Below are 20,666 nucleotides of genomic sequence, written 5' to 3'. Positions count from 1 at the left end.
AAAAAAAAAAAAAGATAAGGGAACAGGATTGGAGAGATGGCTCAATAGTTACAATCTCTAGTTGCTCTTCCAGAAGGTCTGGGTTCAATTCCTCGCACCCACTTGGTAGCTCACAACTGTCTGTAACTTCACTTCTAGGGTATCTCTCACTCTTAGAAAGACACACATGCAGACAAAACACCAATGCACATAAAATAAAAATAACATTTTAAAAATGGAAAAAGTGCTGGGTATGTTGGTACATATCTTGAATGTCAGGACTGGAGAGGCAGAGGCTGGTAGATGAGAGTTGAGGCCAGTCTGGTCTACATAGCAAGTTTTTAGATAACCAGAGCTACACAGAGAGACCCTGTCTCAAAACAAACAAACAAACAAACAAGCAAACAAGTCATAAGTCAATAAAATTAAAAATAAGGAAAAGAATAATCATTTAAAAAGTATCCCCACAAAAATAACACAACTCAAAAGCTTTAAGATTTAATTCACACCTGACTTCTTTCAACCCTTTCTATCAAGTGAAAAGAGTTTGTATAAGTATACTAGCATATACAGCACCAGCAGATGGCAATGCTATGCAGTGAGCCTAGATCATAATATGTAAATGGTTTCATTCTAATTTAATAAAGGATACTGAAAATGTCCATAGTCGATAAGAATAAGACCTGGGTACAGCAATATGCATAACGCACTAGCAATCTGTGAAGAAAAGTATGGTGGACAAGCGATCATTACTACAGCAGAGTGATGTGTTCTGTGCAGCTAACATGGCAAAAACGTACTTCCTTAAGCAGAATATTCTACTTCAAAAGCCCCTATTAAGACACTAAAGTTTTCATGGAGGCAATAGAAAACACTTTAATAAAAAGTAAAATTACTGAAAGGAACTTTTTATCTGTTTGCTGACTCTCACTATGTAGCGCTGGCTGTCTTAGAACTCACTCAGGCTGTCCTCAGACTCACAGAAATACACCTGCCTCTGCCTCCCACAATGCTGGAATTAAAGATGCCCTCAACACCACACCCAGAAAGACAGTTTTGATCTAATGATTGGCTATCTAATCAGTCGATGTAAAATTCTCAAGGAAGGAGACTTGATCATGACTGTGGGCAGACACACAAACTTTCCAAAATGCCTTTCAGTTGAGTCCTTGTCACGAGCCAGCTCAAAATTCTGACTTCTGAGCTTAGCAACAAGTCCAGCAGGGTGTGGGTCACCAGCGCGGCAGTTCTAAAGTTCAACACATCCTGTTATTACTAGAAAGCACTTAAAGTAACTACTGTATGTTAAACTGTTGGTTTTAAATGCAAATTAATCAATAGAAGATAAAATATTCATTATCCTATGTACTCCCAAAGAGCAGGGCTTCTTCAAAGTCGATCCTGAGTAGGCTAGTACTAACACACTGATTCAGAGATGAAATGGCAAGCAGGGTTGGCAGTTACCTTTCTCTTAGGTGAGATTTCTTTTAAGGAGTAACAGTACAAAAGCACCGCAGGTACGTAAATGAGCAAATCAGCAGCAAGAACTGAAACACAAGCAGATGAGATGAGTTCATCAGGTTCAAGCAAGCCACCCGCCACGGTCCTCCTATGCCTCCACTGTCCTCCTACAGCCTCCACTCCTGTCTTCCCACAGCCTCCACTGTCCTCCTACAGCCTCCACTCCTGTCTTCCTACAGCCTCCACTGTCCTCCTACAGCCTCCACTCCTGTCTTCCCACAGCCTCCACTGTCCTCCTACAGCCTCCACCATCCTCCTATGCCTCCACTCCCTCTGCCTATGCCTGGTTAGAAATGCTGCATCACTAGACAATGTCAGAGCTGTGCTCCTGCAGCTTTGACTTGGGCGTTAAATGAACGCTCAAAGCACAGGAAGACAGCGTATTCTCTCCATCTGTATACTCAAAATGTTCTGCTCAAAAGAACAATTCGAAGGAGAACCTTTAGTGCTGATATTTATAAAAATATATAAACTTTTATTAGTTAATGCATAGAGAAAAGTTGGAGAAAGTCTCATGAACATTATTTTACCTATCGGCAGGATGAAGCCTTGGGCTTCATAATGAGTTCCAGACCAGCCATGAGACAATAAAACATAGCAAGACCCTGTCTCAAAAAAAAAGGAGCTTAAGAGGCCTGGGTAAGGTAAGGAAGAAAGTGGAAATATACACAAGATAGGTGTGTGTGTGTGGGGGGGGGGAGATGGGATGGGGGAGGCAACAAAACAGGGACAAAACAAAAAGAAAAAAACAGTAGTCCTTTTAGAACAAAGAACAGTGCTATTCAAAAAGTCTGCTATCCTAAGACAAGAAAGAAATTTTTAATGTCTAGCACTCTCTTTAGGGCTGCTCCAAAAGCTGGAACTCTTGGAAATGCAGGTACTAGTTTGGATGCTGTGAACCACAGGATGAATATGCAGTCAAAAAAGGTTCAAGCACTGAAAGGAGGAGAGATGTGAAAAGGACAGATAGACAGACACAGGTCACGTCCTGGGCCTGAGAGTCTATGACAGGGGACCACACTGTGTACCTAGGCTAATTAACAATTAAAGATAAGAGCTAGAATAGAGTCTTAGTTCTGTAATGCTTTTACAGAAATCAAGCATATTACTGCCAGTCTCCTAGAGAAGCATGCAGCTGCTCAATTAACCTTGCTGACAGGGATATTGCTCAGGGGTAAGGGCTTCACTAACATCTCAAGTCCCTTTGTTTAATCCCCAGCATCCCTCAGAGAGAGAGAAGGGGGTGTTTTAGGGGATTGTTTCAAGTACAGCCCACACAATATATGAAGGGTTGCCTTAAGAAGGCTGAAGGAGCCTGGGATTAGTGCACTAAAGCAGCAGTATAAACAATTACAGCTTCAGTTTCTTACTATCTGACCTATGGCAAGGTTCCTGCCTCATGCAACTGTGCCTTGGTAGTTTCCTCGGCTTTAAATAAGAGTAAGACTATTCGTTTCAATTGATTTCTCATAGATAGGATCAAGTGATATAACAAAAATGAAATACCCAGATTCACTTTTACTCTTGGTGTAAAGCTTACATATACTTTTAGTCTATAGTATTTACATATATACATATGCATAACTATAAATTTCAAATCCATTAGAGCAATAGCTGGGCATGGTGGTACGTGTCTTCAATTTCAGCACTCAGGAGGCAGAGGCAGGTGGACCTCTGTGGGTTAAAGACCATCCTGGTCTACATAGTAAGTTCTAGAACAGCCAGAGTTCCATAGTGAGACACTGTCTCAAAAAGAAACAAGACTAGACTTTTTTCTTTTTTCTTTTTTTATCTTCACAGTTCCACATGAGGTTTATTGAGAAAGAAAACGGCAAGATGGCGGCAGAAGGGGGAAGGGGGTGGAGAGAGCTAAGACTTTTTTCAATTGAGTACTTTTATCAGTTTACCCAAATTGTTATAAAGAATTGAAATTCTGAGCCAGTACCAACTGCTGTTTTACCTGTGGCACGCATGAAGAGCTTGTGTGCCTGACTCTCATAGCCTCGTGATGTGTGGAGAGCAACCCAGTCTGGGTTTATAAACTTTGCCCTGCAGATCAAACATATACACATGCACTTTATTCCGCTCAGGTTTAGTAATTAGGACATCTGAGAACACAGGACTTTAGGAACTCTCTGTTGCTGATGACAGCGTTAGAACTGAAGCTTTACTCCTTGTATTAATTAGGTAAATTCACTGAGTATACAGAACAGTCGCTCCTCTGCCCTGCTCATCTTCCAGTAAAACCATGCAGTGTGCAGATGTCTGACCCTCACCATCCTAGTATATATAACAATCTGACATCACATTTCATCACATCACGTTTTAAAAACATTTTCTTTAGGTAACATGACAATGCCTTTAATAAACATAATCATCATGAATTTTATTAAAGCTCAGCATTATTATCGGTAAATGAAGCTTTTCAATCATAGATAGTACTCTGAAAACTATGAAGTATAACTAGCCATCATGAAGTTCAGGTGCTTTACTTTCAACCCATGAACATTTATGTTATAAAGCATAAAACAGTTGAAAGTTGAAATAATAAATCATGACAAAGTAGAGAAGTTCCTCAAATTTTTGCTGACACACTTCAAGTCTAAGAGAAACTGCTACAGAGGTGAATGGGGTCCCCACCAAAACAGAAGTCCTCATCTATGAACTACTTCATTAAAAAAAAAAAAAAAAAAAAAAAAAAGAGCCGGGGGGGGGGGTGCCTAATCGTGTAAGTTTCTAACTAAGCAGAGCAGTTAGGCCATTTGGACCTACAGTTTTCATTTATTTGGCTACTTCAGAAAAATGAAAGCAGTCTTATATTAGACACGGCTCAGCAGCCAATGAGTAGTTGGTAACATCTCTACTCCAAAACAAATGTAAGCCTTGCATTCTTTCTAGCATGTACACAGCTATAGAAATGTTCAAATTCTGAAAGTGGACCTTAAGCTTGTAAAACAACTGAAGTTACAAACAACAACCCTTTAATAAGTCAGATCACACTGCATCTAAGAACATAATTAGTCAGGTATATTAAAAATGAAGAACTCACACATATGCACATAAGAGGCTATGATAGGCCGTAAGAGGTGGGTAATCCAATCCCCAGTACAGTAAATTGTTATCACTACTGTTAAAATACCTGGAAAACAGAAGGCACCATTATCAATATTCAAGACATAATTTAACATCTCATGCCACTTAACTAAAATTAAGTTTAATGGTTTAACTAATTAAGACATTAATAGCTACCGTATGACATCAAATATAAACAGGGCTGCCCCAGGTCCCTGGGACTTATTGTTGCTCTATTCTTTTTTTTTTTTTTTTTTTTAAAGATTTATTTATTTACTATATGTAAGTACACTGTAGCTGTCTTCAGACACTCCAGAAGAGGGCATCAGATCTTGTTACGGATGGTTGTGAGCCACCATGTGGTTGCTGGGATTTGAACTCTGGACCTTTAGAAGAGCAGTCGGGTGCTCTTACCCACTGAGCCATCTCACCAGCCCTGTTGCTCTATTCTTAGTTGACTTTAGTAAATCAATTATACTAATACAACAAAATGCATGCAACAAGACAATTTGTGCCTGATACTATAACAATTTAGAAAAACAGCACTTTTAATGAATAATCGTAAAAAAAAAACTGAAGGCCAGTTTCAAAACACACATGAAGATATGGCTTATGGGAAGAGGAAAACTTCATGGATAAGCAGGCTCGATCAAGACTTTGAAAATAATTCAGCTAGCATATGTAACTCAGTCCTGCTACATAAAAGAGTCCGTGAACCAATGGGGAAAGCCTAGTCTAGAGTCCATAAAGGTGCCTGGTACCTCCAGATAAAGATGTGAAGGAATTATAAAAAAGCCACTGTGTCTCTAAGAGGAAAATTAAGTTTATATGAACGTATTTCTTAGTTGTGTCCTTTGTAGCTAAGCAACTTCTTCCATCCACTTTACCCTCAGTCACTGGAACAATTTATGTAGATTGTAGTGTTTTGAATGTTTGGCCCAGGGAATGGTACTATTTGGAGGAGTAGCCTTGGAGTAGGTATGTCATGGTGAGTGTGGCTTTAAGACCCTCTTCCGAGCTGCCTAGAAGCTAGTCTTTCACTGTTTGCCTTTGGATGAAGACGTAGAACTCTCAGCTCCTGCTGCGCCATGCCTGCCTGGACACTGTCATGCTCCTGCCTTGATGATAATGGACTGAACTGCTGAACCTGTAAGCCAGCCCCAATTAAATGTTTTTATAAGCGTTGCCTTGGTCAAGGTGTCTGTTCATAGTAGTAAAACCTAAACTAAGACAGGAGTTGGTACCAGGAGTGGGGTATTGTGTGATAGGCCTGACCAAGCTTTTGTTTGGAAGAATGTGAATCTGGGGATTTTGGATTTGGAATGCAATGGAATGCTTTAAAAGGAGCTTAATGTGCTGTTCTACTAGGACCATGGAAGACTTTGTAACTGAGAGTGATTTGAATTGTGTGGACCTGGCCCAAGAGGTTTCAGTGGAGAATCTCAATATGTGGCCTAGAAACTGTTTTTGTGGTATTTTGGTGAAGAATGTGGCTATTTTTTGCTCCTGTCTGAAGAGTCTGCCTGAGGCTAAGGTGAAGAGACTCAGATTAATTGCATTAACAAAGGAAGTCTCAGAAATGCCCATCATAGATTTTNTTCTCTGGTTAAGTCTCATAAAGAACATTTTAAACAAGCGTAACAAGCTGAGAAAGGAAAAATATAAAATATGTGGTTCGATTATTAAAGAGGCACCAGGAAGTAAAACGGAGCTGAATCCTGTGTTCAAGGATATTAAATTGAATTTAGGGACCTTGAGGCAAGACCACACCCAGCTAAGTTTAGGTCAAGGCATGGTAGTGCAAGCCTTTAATCACAGGAGGCAAAGACAAGCAGATCTTTGAATTCAAGGCCAGCCTAGAACAGAGCAAATTCTAGGTGAAGAAAAACTTTAATCCAGGCTTGATGGACCACAACTTTAATCCTGGTGCTTAGGAAACAGGCATGCAGATCTCTGAGTTCAAAGTCAGTCTACAGAGCAAGTTCCAGGGCAGCCAAGCTTAGGCAATGAAGGAGTTGGAAAACAGAAAGCTGGTGGTAATGCACAAAACAAGGGGCCATGTTCAGTTATAGCAAGCAGCAGAACTTGGCAGCTTTGGCCATATGGCTTGGCTTTAGAGTCCAGAATAGAAGGGACTATTGGGACAACTGATGCTGGTTAGCCGGAGCTAAGAAATTAGTGGAAGAGACCAGCTTCACTGAGGTGAAATCTGGGAAGTGTTTTCTGAGAGCGCAAAGAAGCTGTGTTCCAGAGACAGTCATGGTTGTATCTTATGCTGCAGCTGGTAATTTGTAAGAGTCACCTAGGTGGTACTAGTTTTGAAGGCATGATGACGAACACCTGACGCTTGGCACTGTGAGAGGCCATGCAGCCTCAGTGGCAATTGAAGGTCCAGGACTGAAGGGGTCATGTAAAGGAGTTGAGACTTGGCACCATGAAGAGAGCCTATGAGAGGCTATTGGTAAAGCCTAGTTACAGTAGAAGACCCCAGTGTATTGGAGATGCCAGTGCCATGAGATGATCACCAAGAACAGCAGCAGCAGTGGAGTGGATCAACCTGAGCTAAACAACTGAGTTAAACGTGTGAAGCTGTCAAGTTACCACCTGGCAAAACCTAAGTACTTAGCAGTAGTTCTAATTTACCATTAACCCCTGAACTACTGGGATGGATTCAGCAATGGGAGATCAAGTAATCTGAAAATTACATTTTGACCAGAACAACTTGATTTGGTGTCTGGCTTGTAAAGAAAAGGCTGCTTCTCATTTGCTTTAACCTTGAGATTCACCACAGATGATGAGTAAGAGAGATGCTGAGATGACAGTAAGCTGTAAACGTGCACTCACACATCAGGGAAGAAGCCAAGGTTAAGGACTATGCGTCCCAATCTTAGAGTAATTCCTAAGAAAGGGAGTCAGGCTCATAAGCACACGGCCAGTAATCACAGCTACTCAGGATGGTAAGACAAGAGAATTACCACTCCAGGCCAGCCTCGACTACAAGGTAGGACTGTCCAAAAGGAGAAAAGAGAAGCATGAAAGAAGACAGCAGAGTGGTGAAGGCCCTGTCTGGCAAGTGCAGCCATTTTTAAGAATGGCTCCCAGAGGCTCATACATTACAGTACTTAGTCATACATTCCCAGCTTAGTCATCAGGAGAGGGACTGATAAGATCAGAAGGATGGTGGCCATGTTGGAGGAAGTGTGTCTCTGAGGGTGGGCTTGTAGGTTTCAAAAGCACATGTCAGGCCCAGTTCTCTCTCTGCCTGTATCAGGATATAGCTCTCAGCTACTGCTCCATCTTTTCTCATATGTGGATCCTAAATCTTAATTCTCATACTGGTAGAGAAACTAGAAAGGGAGCATGAAAGGAGAAAAGATCTTGAGGGGCAGGAGGAATGGGAGGGAGGCTGGAGATCTGGTAAGTGCTGCTCCTGGAGGACTGGTGTGGTTCCCAGTGCCCACATGGAGAGGCTCACAACTGCCTCTGACTCCAGCTCCAGGTCCAACACCATCCTCTGGACTCAATCGTGCACATGCCCACACACAGACACACAAAAAATGTTTGAATTCCTTCTCAAAGAAAGGGCTGTGGAATATGTAAGGCATGAAAGCAGAAAGGGGCTCTTGGCTGGGGAGAAAGGGAACCAGCGGAGGGAAAGGGGGAGGTAAGGGCTGTGAGAACACGCATGTGTGAAGTGCCTTAATAAAGCCCTTGCTGACCAGTGAAATATGTAGTAAGTATCACTTCCATTCTGCAAGTGATAAAACTACAAGAGAAAGTTAGAAATCTGCAAAGGTCACAGCAGCAGTGGACAGAGCTGGGGTCTGACCTGTGACCTGCACTGTTCACATTACAGGTAGATGTGTATATGAGACTAAGGTTAGTGACCACCATTTTAGTGGTTGAGAATAACAACAATTTCTATGATGTTCTGAGTACTACAAAGCACAAAGACCATACAAACCACACCATGAAACCACTGATGGGTAGAGTGACCTTTCCTTTACACTACAGACAGAACCACAGAAATAAGACCATGTAAGAGGAAACAAACGAATACTCCTCTCTTCGAGAGATGATCACTGGGGTCTGTAGCGTGCCAGGACCCATGCTAGATGCAGTGTAATCAGAGATGGTCAAAGGGACAGAAGTAAAAATTTCAGTTGAAAACAAATTCAAATCTCCTTTTTCTTCCTTTTCAGCTTCACACATAGCCAGTTATCACTGCCAAGGCCTTGCTGGGTCACCTAGAGCTGACGCTATCACAGTAAGCTGTAGTGGAAACGGTACAGAAGAGGAAACGGCAAAGATATTGTCGGCTCCTGATGCTGTTTTTAGCTTATACCCATCCAGAGGGGTTTTCAAGACATACAGTGTTCTTGTATCAGACTTGTAGTTTAGGGCGTGGCAAGATGCCTCCATAGGTAAAAATGCTTATACAAAGCCTGATGCCCTGAATTTGACCCCTGGAACACTAGAGGCACACTGTGGCATGGGTGAACCCCCATATCATCACGCATGATAAGAATAAATAGAATTTAAAGATGTTTAAAAATTAGAAGTTTTAGATTAATAGCAAAACCTAGCTAACTGGGTATGTATATGGATAATTTCAGGACTGTGAAACCTCAAAGATGAGATCCAATATGCAAGAGATGAACAAAAGTTGTATTTTTCTTTTAAACAATATCATATAATCTATATTAACTATAATAAACAATAAAACCAAACCACAATTATCCACACCACTGTTTGGCTGGTAAGTTAAGGGTAATTTCCTGCCAGTGCCTCTGGGCTTCATAATCTCCAAACATAGGCGGCTTCCCAGCACCTGGAATGAAAAGCGAAGAGAGAATAATAATGAACTTTTAGCATACTGTGTGGGACTTTTTCTCCTTATAAAAATGCCCTCTATTACAGGGACAACATGAGATATAGAAGGAATGCAGGAGTTACCAAGGACAAAGATGAGGCCTGAATCCGGTATTGCAAGTCCCCAAGTGACCACATGCTAGAGCAAATACCAGACAGAGGAAGACCCAACACAGAGCCTAGCACAGCAGACACTCGGGAAGCAGGGCCACTGAAGCACCACTCAGTTTATTAGTAGCACAGGGTATGCATGATTGGTTTTTTTGTTTTGTTTTGTTTTTTCAATTTTAATTTGCTAGCACAGCTTTAATCTCAGCACTAGGGACGCAGAGGCTAGATAATCTTCATGAATTCAAAGCCAGCCTGGTCTACATAGTTCCAGAACAATCAGAAATACAGAGCTGAGCCGGGCCTGGTGGTGCAGGCCTTTAATCCCAGCACTTGGGAGGCAGAGGCAGGCGGATTTCTGAGTTCGAGGCCAGCCTGGTCTACCAAGTGAGTTCCAGGACAGCAAGGGTTTTAAAAAAAAACAAAAAAAAAAAAAAAAAAAAAAAAAAAAAAAAAAAAAAAAAAAAAAAAAAAAAAAAAAAAGAAAGAAAAAAAGAAATACAGAGCTGTAATGTGTAGAAATCAGAGGACAGCTCTCAAGAGGCAGGTATCTCTTATGGGATCCAGAGACTTGAGCTGTCCAGTGTGCATGCAAGCACCTCTACCCAATGATTCATCTTGCCAACCACCAGGCTGACTTTGACTTTTTAAGAAAAACTGCCACCAACACAGTGGTTTGCATATGAATGCTCCCTGTAGAGTCATGGTTGAGCACTTGGTCCACAGCTGGAGGAGCTGTTTTAGAAGGCTGTGGAACCTTTCAGAGGTAGAGACTTGAGGAAGTGGGTCAATGGGGCAGGACCTTGAGGCTTGCTAGCCACACCCTACTCCAGGCTTCTTCTCTTCCCAATGGGAATTCAACCTGAGCAGCCTGTTCCCATTGCTGCCACAGTGCCTTCCCCACAGTGACTTGCCAATCCTCAAACTGGAGGGCAGATAAACTCATGTGGTTTCTTGTCAGGTATTTGGTCACAACAATAAGAAACGTAACAATGCAAATACTTCAAAAAAGTATAATAAGCCGGGCGTGGTGGCGCACGCCTTTAATCCAAGCACTCAGGAGGTAGAGGCAGGCGGATTTCTGAGTTCGAGGCCAGCCTGGTCTACGAAGTGAGTTCCAGGACAGCCAGGGCTACACAGAGAAACCCTGTCTCGAAAAACCTAAAAAAAAAAAAAGTATAATAATTAATAATAATTAACTACAAACATCTGCCTTTACAAACTGAAAATAAAAAAACTTAAGGTTGAACACAGAATTAAAAACAGGCTATGTATTTATTGATAAGAGTCAGACTACTATCAAATGATTTATATAAAACCTCAAAGGCCAGTGAGATATCTTAGCAGCTAAGGCAATCTGCCACCAAACCTAAAGTCAATCCCTAGACTGCACATGGGGAAGTGAGAACCAATTACTAAGTTGTCCTCACTTCCACACACCAAGCACTGCACACACAATAAGTACGTAAATAGATGTTTGCTTTAAAAAAGCTTGAAATTTGTTATCTTCAAAGTTATATAACTAACATATATGTCTAGTGCTAAATACAATGACCCCATGAACTAAGTGTTATTATTTCCCTACTTTAAGACTGTGAAAATAGCCTTTTAGTAGTAAAAGCATGTTCTGGATCTCAACCATGGCAAGTTGGCTCTAGAACACGTTCTCTTTTTTTAATCTTCTTTTTAGGAGTGCATTTTTAATGGTTTATTTTTATTTTATATGCAACAGCGTTATGCCTCAGTGTATGTCTGTGTGATGGTGTCAGATCCCCTGGAACTAGAGTTACAGACGGTTGTGAGCTGCCATGTGGGTGCTGGAAATTGAATCTGGGTTCTCTGGCAGAGCAGCCTGTGCTCCTAACTGCTGAGCCATCTCTCCAACCCCTAAAGGCACATTCTAACTCCTACCCTATCGTGCCCACGTAGATGACAAATCTCCATCTAGCAAACAGTAAGCACCTATTTAACCAGCAGCTGACCACTGAAATGTGAGGAAGCCCAAAAAGTACAATAGGGTCATAGGTTTTTAAGTCAAAAATAAGGTAGAAATCAACATAGCCATATACACTTCTAACCTAGTCAAAAGATATGTCACATTGAATAACGACAGACTCTGCTCACTGAAATCTAACTGAGATTTAGTAAAGTTGTTTGCATTTGTTGGCTAGATTCTACCAATGGTAGAATTTCTAAGGAGACAATCTAAAACTAAGGGGAAAGCAGACTAATAGTTCTATACACTATAAATACATGTGTATAGACATGTACATGAGTAACTGGAACAAGAAATGACCCAGAGTTCAAACACATTTGTACATATGCAACTCCCGTCTCTCAGAATGTCTTACTCATCTTTGTCACCTAGTGCCTCTCGGAGTACCTGTCGCACTCCCAGGGACTGCTGATACAGCAAAGATGCTGGTGGAGTTAGTGTGACACCGCAAGGTTTTCATTTCAAACAATGTGAGCCCTTCGTTTCCCACTTAATGAATGTGCAGCATCCACTTGTGATGGCAGACTAATTATGCCCGGGCTGTTTGAATATAAAGCCCATGTATTGGCTCTTGCCCCCAAACACCTTTACTGTATGGCACTTTACAACTTCTCTCTATTCTATATATAATTTCATTTGGCTTAACCACAACCCTGCCTTAATGAGGGAGTAGGGTAGAACACACTCCCTCAGGTTGTCCTCACATCTGCACTTACACTCACACACCACGTAAGTTCTTTAATCACCTCAGGGGTATGGATATATCTCAGTGATAGATTGTGCCTAGCATGTGCAAGGCTTAATCCCTAATGCCAAAAAAAGAAAAAAGAGAAGGCTGAGTTGAGTGTAATACAAGAATCACTTCGGCAGTTAAGAATGAATGGGGCAAGGAGGATAGCATACACCTTTATTCCTCTACTTGGGAAGCAGAGGTAGGAAGACCTCTGTGAGTCTGAGATCAGCCTGCTCTACTTCAGGCCAGCCAGGGATACATAGTGAGACTCTGTCTCAAAACAAATTAGGCACAGTGATGCATCTTGTAATCCCAGCACCCAGGGGTAGAAAGGCAGGAAGATCACAACTGCAGGGCCACTCTCGACAACACAGGCTAGACTAGTCCAGCCCAGGATTCACAAGCCTTATCCCAAAGTACACACAAAATCACTTCAAATCCTAAATCCCCCATGAGCCTCCCCTTACAAACTAAAATATAAATGGTTAATTAGTGACTTCTCATAATATGTATATTTCCATATCATGTTTGTCATATGGCCATACTACTTCCTAATTGAAAGCCAAGTATGAATTTTAGTTACTGGAAACAGAAAATTTTGTTTTCCATAAATCAAAGTGAGCGTCACGTTAGGCATGTACTAATCTTAAAATGGACTCAATTAAATGCAGCAGGAAGAGAAAAATAATTGTTTCTAATAATTTCTTAAAGGAAAAGAATTCTTCAACAAGTTATTTACATTTTTTACATGTGTGATGTGTGTGAGTCTAGTTCAGTGAATACAACCATTGAAGATACAGTTTCTTTGGGAAGACAAAAAGAGGTTTCTTTTTCTTTTTTCAATGCCATTAGGATAATAAATTCAGAAAACATTTTGGTAATTCCCTATACCTGAAAAAGAAAAAAATCAAACTATCTAGATTTCCTAAAACTACTCTAGAAATGGTGCAGTACATGTGAAAGAATTTATTACTGCTCTCTAACAAACAGAAGAATGGATAACGACTCTCTTCAGGGTTGGGAAACAAGTTTTTACCCAGAGTCTGACCTACTTCAATAAATTCAGCTGACACTGGCTATGAAATTAGTACTTAAGTTTTTAAAACTGCTAAAGTGCCCTCAAAGCAAGCCAGAAGGACAGCCCAACTGTGCCTGAGGGAGCTGCCCTCAGAAGGGCAAAAGGATTCCCTCCACAGTGGTTAAGGAGCACAGGCCCAAGCTCTGTCACAGTCCCAGGAGCGCTAAGAAGGTTCACTTTATTAAACGCTAACTTATTCAAATCGGTATTTAAATATAAACGAGGAACCTGTCAGGAACACACACTTTACAGTAAGCTTTAAACTTTCCAAGAGAAGAGTTGACTGTATTTTTCTATGAATTTCTTCTCTTATTTCTGGTAAGAATGTACAGCCGTTCACAAACAGGAGTGGTTAAGCCAAATGAAATCAACCAATTAAATCTCATGCTGTCACAGTTTTTATTAAATGATATTTTGCAAAAGCTGATTTTTTTTTTAATGACTTTTTCCTTGGCTACCAATATAATTTGTGGTTGGAGTCAGGGGAGATAACAAACAAAACTCAAATGTTGTTATAATAGTTTTAGGTAGACTGCAAGAGGCACTGTAAATTTCTGTGAGAAATAACAAACTAGTACTGAATAAAAAGCTGTCTATTCCCCAGAGCTTACTTAATGTAACATATAATATTCAGTATCTTAGTTCTATGGAAAAGCAAGACTAAAAACAAACTGGGGATAAATTTTAGAAGAAATTAAATTACAATAAAGTAGTTTACTAAATGGTGTATGCATTTCAAAGGAAGAATAATTCAGTAAAACTAAAGCAAGCTAACCTGAATGTCTATACTTCAGTGTGACAAGGATCTGGACATGCTACCCAGAGTACAGCCTGAGATACAATGCAGATGTTAAGCTAAAGGAATTTGAGAAACAGCAGGCCCAGACAGGTCTCTCTAACCTTTCCTAAAGCAAGTCACAAGACCACCAAGCAAGGGGCGCTCTGGTATCTCTCAGTGTAACCAGCAATGACCTTGGACTCCTGATGTCTCTGCTCCTACCTCCCCAGAGCTGAGACTATTGGTATGCACCAACCTACCTAGCTTATATGGCACCAGGGATTGAATTTGTCTACTCTTTACCAGACCTAGAGCAAAATACTCAGGTCTAAGGGTTTCTCTGACTTCACATCTCCTTGGGGAGCTGCTGAGTAAGGTCTGTTGCTATAGTTAGGGAACTAGGAGGCTTATGTGGCTCCTATACAACTCCTTTGTTCCGTTTGTTTGCCTGGAGGTTGACATGAGCCACATAGCCAGTTCCATGAAACAATACTTGTAATAAATTGGTAAGCATGCTGTGGCCACTGCACATAACCCCAGAAATTCTAGATAGTTTGATTTTTTTTTTCTTTTTCAGGTATAGGGAATTACCAAAACGTTTTCTGAATTTCTGATAACCCCATTTGCCTGTCCTCACCCAAATTCTAGGATGATTCTAGAACTAACTCTTAAAACAAGTATGACCTTACGTCCTTTCTGCCCTCACAATCAGCCTGGCTGTCAGTCTGACTCATTTGTCTCAACACACACACAGACACATGCACACGCACACACACACTGTATTCTTCAATTCTTCTTGCTTTGTTTCATGTTTTCTTCCACCAGAATGTTCTTCTCAACCATTTTCTGCCTAGTAAAATCTTTTAGAATATATTAAAATGTTACATACTAAGATTTTCTCATCTGAATTAGAAAATGTCTAGTGTTCCAAATCCAATCACTTTAATTTAAAAGTGATATATATTTGCATACCCATGCTGCCCACCAAGCTGTTATCTTCTCTAGGAAATATACCATTTATCATTCTTGATTATTATTAAAGCTTTAATAAATACCAAGACCTCTTTTTGGCTATACAGCAAACAATAATATTTGGAAGGTTTTGTTGTTGTTTGTTTGTTTTTGTTTTGTTTGTTTGTTTTGTTTTAGGCAAGCTCTCATATAAACCAGGCTGGCCCTGAACCCACTCTATAGCCAACGCTGGTCCTGAATTCCTGATCTTCCTGCCTCTGCCTCCTGAGCGAGTGCTAGGATTACAGGTGTGACCACATCTGGCCAAATCTGAAGTTAAATGATCTACTGTGATGATCAATAGAGGTGAGGCATGACCATGTGCTGATTCTGTTCCTATATAAAGAGAGCACAGTTCATACTTATTATTTGAATTAATCCCTCAAGCAATCTGCTGAAGTATTCATTGACACTCCTGCCTTGTATAAAAGTTCAGAGAAATTAAATAACTTCCCCAAGATTAGGCAACTAACAGGTAAGATAACTAAAATTTGAGCCCATGTTTTACTGCACAACATTCAAGTAATTCTATTAAAAAAAAAAAAAAAAAAACATTTAATTATCATTTACTGAGTATCTGCTGAGTTTCAAGACAGTAGGTACAATGAAGCAATTTTAAACTTTCTCAAAAGTACAAATTCATCTGAGGGGCGGGGTGGAAGAAAAGTTTCTGGCACAAATCAACATCCATGTTTGCATGTATGGAGGGGGGCTGTCACGATGACTCGTCGGTCAGGTCCTCCTCTTTCTCAGAAGCCTAGAGCAGAGTCACATAAGCGCTGGCTGGAATCAAGTGACCACATCTGAACCCTGTTGTCGTTTAATAGTTGTCTTAGTTTTTATTGTTCTTTTATATATTTTTTTTTGATATGTATGGATGTTTTGTCTGCATATATGTCTGTGTACCACACATGCATGGTGCCTATGGAGGCCAGAAGAGGATGCCGGATCCTCTGGAAATAGAGCCACAGCCAGTTAGCAGCATTATGTGGGTGCCAGGAGCCAAACCTAGGTGGCTTCAGCCATCTCACCAGCCCACTTTCTTCCTTATTCCAAATTATGTTCAGATGCATAGTCCTGGCGAATGATCAGTGTGGGTTAAATGTCCAATGTCATAACCCTCACTCCTCAGGACTGTCCCATTTTGCATTTGAACATTTGGCTATTCCCATCTTCAGTGGTTCTGTTAAATACTAAAGTGTCCAGTGCCAGTCACTGCTCAACATGCATCTGCTACTAGTTCTATTCTGCCTCTTTACCTCTGACCTTTCTCCTACCATCTTTTTTATTACCAGAAAATTCTACAACCAGATTGCCTAGATAAATATAAAACCAAAACTCCAGCTATTTCCAAAAATGGCTGTGCTGAGTTACACCTTGGTACTTTTTTCTCCCCAGGCTACTTCTCCACAGACACACACAATCAATTTTTCATTTTTTTTCCTCCCATTTTTATTCCTTTTGAAGACCTCTTTATTTTTAATTTTTTTTTGGTCTTTAAGGTCACTCTAACACTACATATTGGTAGCTGTATTTTCTTCTGTTTCCCTCAAATCCTTAAGTCAGACATCTTATCTCAAGTCTGCTCTGGTGTGCTTTCATCAGTCACCTCTGTTACTCTTGTACCTCTGTGTAACTACATTATCACACCTAACAGTGACTGACTGTATGACTCTGCTCCACTGTTCCCTTTCTCAATCTAGTAACCTGCCTCTCTACCACGAACATCAGCAAACACAGCCCCTTGACTCCGAGACCATCTTCAAGGACTAGCTCAAGTCATAATCACGCCTCAGTTTGTCATACCCCAAGCTAAAGTACACTTTTGTCTTCTGTATCGGGCAGTATATTTATCTCTTACACTTTTTCATTATAATTATATGTACATATTTCCTTAATCATAACAATAAAGACTCAAATTCCTCAATTTCAGTTAAGTAGGACTACTCCCCAATGTCTGAGACAGGAAAAGTGCGCTACCTGAATAGGAACTGAGAGAGACCGTCCACCGCACCGTGAGTCCTAGTAAGACCACGACTGCCATCCACGACCAGCTCTCCATGCTTCCTCGAAAGTCAGTCACTTGTCTCCTCCTTCAAAGCGATGTCACCATCCCTGCAGTTAGGAGCCTGAGAGGATTTTAATGGATGCTGTGCTTCAAAACAATGAAAACTTGATTATGTCTTTGTAGCCTAGGGAGAAAAACAGAAAGAACCAAGATTTAATTCACCACAAAACCCCAACTAAGAGCATACCAGAAACGTGGGGAAGCTCTGGTCGAGTGGACTGGGAGAGCTAGAGAGGGCTCCTTTCCCTCAGGATTGAGATATAGACTGCAGCAAAGGGTCGTTCTGTAAAACATGGTGCAATGTGTCTAACGATAAGACAGACAAAGGCTTGGAGATTGCTGCATTTTCTTTAAAGGCAGGTTTATTGGGAAGCTGCTCTCAGGTGGGTGAGTTCACTGGCCCCAAGGACCAAGGCCAGGGAAGTCGCCATGGGAAAAGGAGAGGGGGCTAGGGGAGGGAGAGAGAAAGGGCCCTCAGTTCTAGACTATAATCTACAAAATAAAATAGCATTTCCCTAAGGTTGCCTATGGTTATGGTGCTTCTCATGGCGACAGACAACTGAAAGCGATAACGACTAGGTTAGATGAACTGTCCTCTGTCCCGGATCATCTGACTTTCTAGGTACTTCTTCAGGAAAATTAAAACAAACAAACAAACAAACAACCCAGCCTTTTGATAAGCTGAATTATCAACATCGTGAACTTACAAAAGCTAGGAAGCCTCAGAGGTATCACGCGGCCCCAGCTGGCCAAGCGCACAATGGTGGAAGACCAGCTATGTGACAGATGAAACTCAAGCCCAAAATGTTTTCTCTAGCAACTATGGAGAAAATCTAACTCTAGTGTACTTAACTGTGGGGGTGGAAATCAAGTGTGTGCTCACTGACAAGAAGGCAATGGATAACTAACACTCTTCAGTTCTGCATGGGTCTATGAATGATGGCCCATTTAACAGACACGTTGATTAGTAGCAAGAAAAAAACGTAGGAGTGTAGTCCAATGGTAGGTCCAGGGTTCAATACCCAACATCAATATAAGTAGATAAACACCGAGGAGGCGGCCTAAGGAAATGAGAGCTGCCCAAACACAAACAGCCTTCTCAGGAAGGACTTCCTCTTCCAGTCCAAACACGACCTGTCTGACTATTTGATGGTAGTATTTTAGATGTGGAGACAGGATCACACTGCTGTCTAGACTGGTCACCAACCTGGAATCCTCCTGCCTCAGAATCCTAAGCACAAGGATGATAGGTATGTACTTATAGGAATCTTTTAAGATTTATTTTTTTAATTGTGTGTGTATAAATAAGTCCACAAGTGTGCGGGTGCCCTCAGAGGCTACAGGTGGCAGATTGCCTGGAGCTAGAATTAGAGGCAGGTGCTGGGAATCAAACTCTGGTCCTCTACAACAGAAGTAAGCACTCTTAACTGTTAACTTCCTCAGCCCCCCCCCCCGAAGTATTTTTAAGAGTCAGAATAAATGACTAATTTTTAAATTTTAGTCAGCATCTCCCTACTACATGTTGACACTTTGAGTCTCTCTGATGAACTAGGCCCTCTTCCATCAGTCATCAATCAAGAAAATGCAGTCAGGTATAGTGACGCATGCTTCCTATCCCAGCATGTTCGAGGCAGAGGCATACAAATCTCCCAAGTTCAAGGCCAACCTGGTCTATAAATCGAGTTCCAGGACAATCAGAGCTACACAGAAAAACCCTGTCTCAAAAAAAATATTATTTTTTAAAGAAGAAAGCACCAGTCTTGGCAACAAGCCAGTCTGGTGAGAGCGTTTTATTTTTAATTGAAGTTCTCTTCACTTAAAGTTTCCTACCCTAGCTTGTCGAATTGACAGTAAACTAGCCAGCACACCTGTATGGTACTACAAATTAATTTAAAAAAAAAAAAAATTACCTAAGGGGGTGAGGGAAGGGTTAATGAGGAGGGGGGTTCTCTGGAGAGGTCTTGTGAGATGAAATGAATACTGTTATTTGAACTGAGAAACAGAAAAAGCTGCATTCACTGGGTGAGTGATTCATGAGCAACAAGTTCCAGTAGTTATGTACAGTATGGTTCTGCAAGCATGTTATTCAGAACAAAATTGCTATGCGAGCAAAGATCATCTCTAGTCATTTCAATGTCCTTCCATCCTTAGAGCACTGTTGGCAGAAAGCAGGAACCCGCTTGACTAGAGAAGGTAGTGGGGGTGGACAAATGTGGGCAGAAGGGAGGAGAGAGTGAGGGATACTACATTTTCGGAAGTCCTGTGTGGTTATTCAGTGAAACACGAGGTCTCACCGTGTTGTTCTGGACAGCCTAGAACTCTCCAATGTAGAACAGGCTATCCTGGAAACCCGAGATCCGCCTGCCTCTGCCTCCCAGTGCCACCATTCCGGCTATTCCCCCCTTAAACTGTGACTGCTGTGCCACCTGCAAGAGCAGCTCAGCAACTTTCTCAGGAGGCCACGCACAGGTAGCAGGCACATCCCGACAAGGGGCCAGGCCGCCAAGTCCCAGAGAGCTTCTTTTTCCTGCTAAGGTACCCTTGGGACATCAGCCTCGGGAGGAACAGAACCCACAGGACGGCGGGGACAGAGTCGCCGGGGCCAATCCCGCCAGGCCGCGTCACTTCTGCAGGACGGCCACACGCCGGGGGTCTCGGGGATGGGCGAGACCTCCCAGCAAGCCCCCGAGACACCCGCTCGAGCCGGCTGCCGGGACCTCCCGACGCCTGCCGCCTCCAGACCTCGGCAACCCCAGGCTCTTACCAGCCTCTGTTCTCCGGAATTGGCGCCCGCAGAGAACCAGCGAATGCGCCTGCGCACTCACAGCCCGAGGAGCACGCGCGCTCCCAGCGGCGTTCACGGGAGCGAGCCCGTAAGGCGAGGGGGGGCGGAGTGATGGGCGGAGTCATCGTGGAGGGGCGGGACTAGGAGAGCGGGATTGCCACATTGAGGGAGGCGGGGTGCGAGCCCTGGAATTCGAGAAGCCTGGCGGCCGGGGTTAGGTCAGGGGCAGGTGGAAAGCCCCTTGCTCCTCTTTCCCGGGATCACGGCCAAAGCTTGAGCGGCTGCTTAGCCCACGGATTCCTGTGAGGGGCGGCTCCTGTGCGCTTCGCAGTGGCGAGCCCTTGGCCAGTCCTCATCCCGAGAGGCAGGTCTTCCTCCTGGGTCAGTGCCCTCCAGCAGCCACCAAGCCAGCCTACTTTCTTAGAGCTAAGCAAAGACTACTTGCCCAGTCAAGTTGAGAGGTTGCTTCTAGAGAGAAACCGGTTCTAGAGCGTCTGGGTTGAGCCTAGGAACAGCAATAGGCACACGTGGTGACAGTCTCACCTCTAGGGAGGCTGAGGCAAGAGGATGAAGAGTTAGAGGGTCAGCCTGAGATACATAGCAAGACCCTGTCCCCGACCCGCCAAAAAAAAAAAAAAAAAGCTCCGTCCCAGAATAGACACTTC

The 20,666-nt window shown here is 42.2% G+C and overlaps 1 protein-coding gene across 1 annotated transcript in view; it reads right to left on the bottom strand.

Moving 5' to 3' along the window:
• Alg6 (ALG6 alpha-1,3-glucosyltransferase) overlaps positions 1–20,034 on the bottom strand; it is a 40,871-nt gene extending 20,837 nt beyond the window's left edge. The window contains exons 1-7 of the mRNA XM_021200914.2: positions 19,981–20,034; positions 17,129–17,340; positions 9,319–9,403; positions 4,550–4,639; positions 3,461–3,549; positions 1,444–1,526; positions 632–696 (exon numbers count right to left, since the gene is read on the bottom strand). Coding sequence (XP_021056573.1) covers positions 632–696; positions 1,444–1,526; positions 3,461–3,549; positions 4,550–4,639; positions 9,319–9,403; positions 17,129–17,210 — 494 coding nt within the window. The 5' untranslated portion in view covers positions 17,211–17,340; positions 19,981–20,034. The remainder of the gene's footprint in view (positions 1–631; positions 697–1,443; positions 1,527–3,460; positions 3,550–4,549; positions 4,640–9,318; positions 9,404–17,128; positions 17,341–19,980) is intronic.
• Positions 20,035–20,666: the final 632 nt, after the last annotated feature.

The sequence above is a fragment of the Mus pahari genome, chromosome 6 (assembly GCF_900095145.1).
Source record: "Mus pahari chromosome 6, PAHARI_EIJ_v1.1, whole genome shotgun sequence".
Taxonomy (NCBI): Eukaryota; Metazoa; Chordata; class Mammalia; order Rodentia; family Muridae; genus Mus; species Mus pahari.
This window is presented reverse-complemented; position numbering and strand designations above follow the sequence as displayed.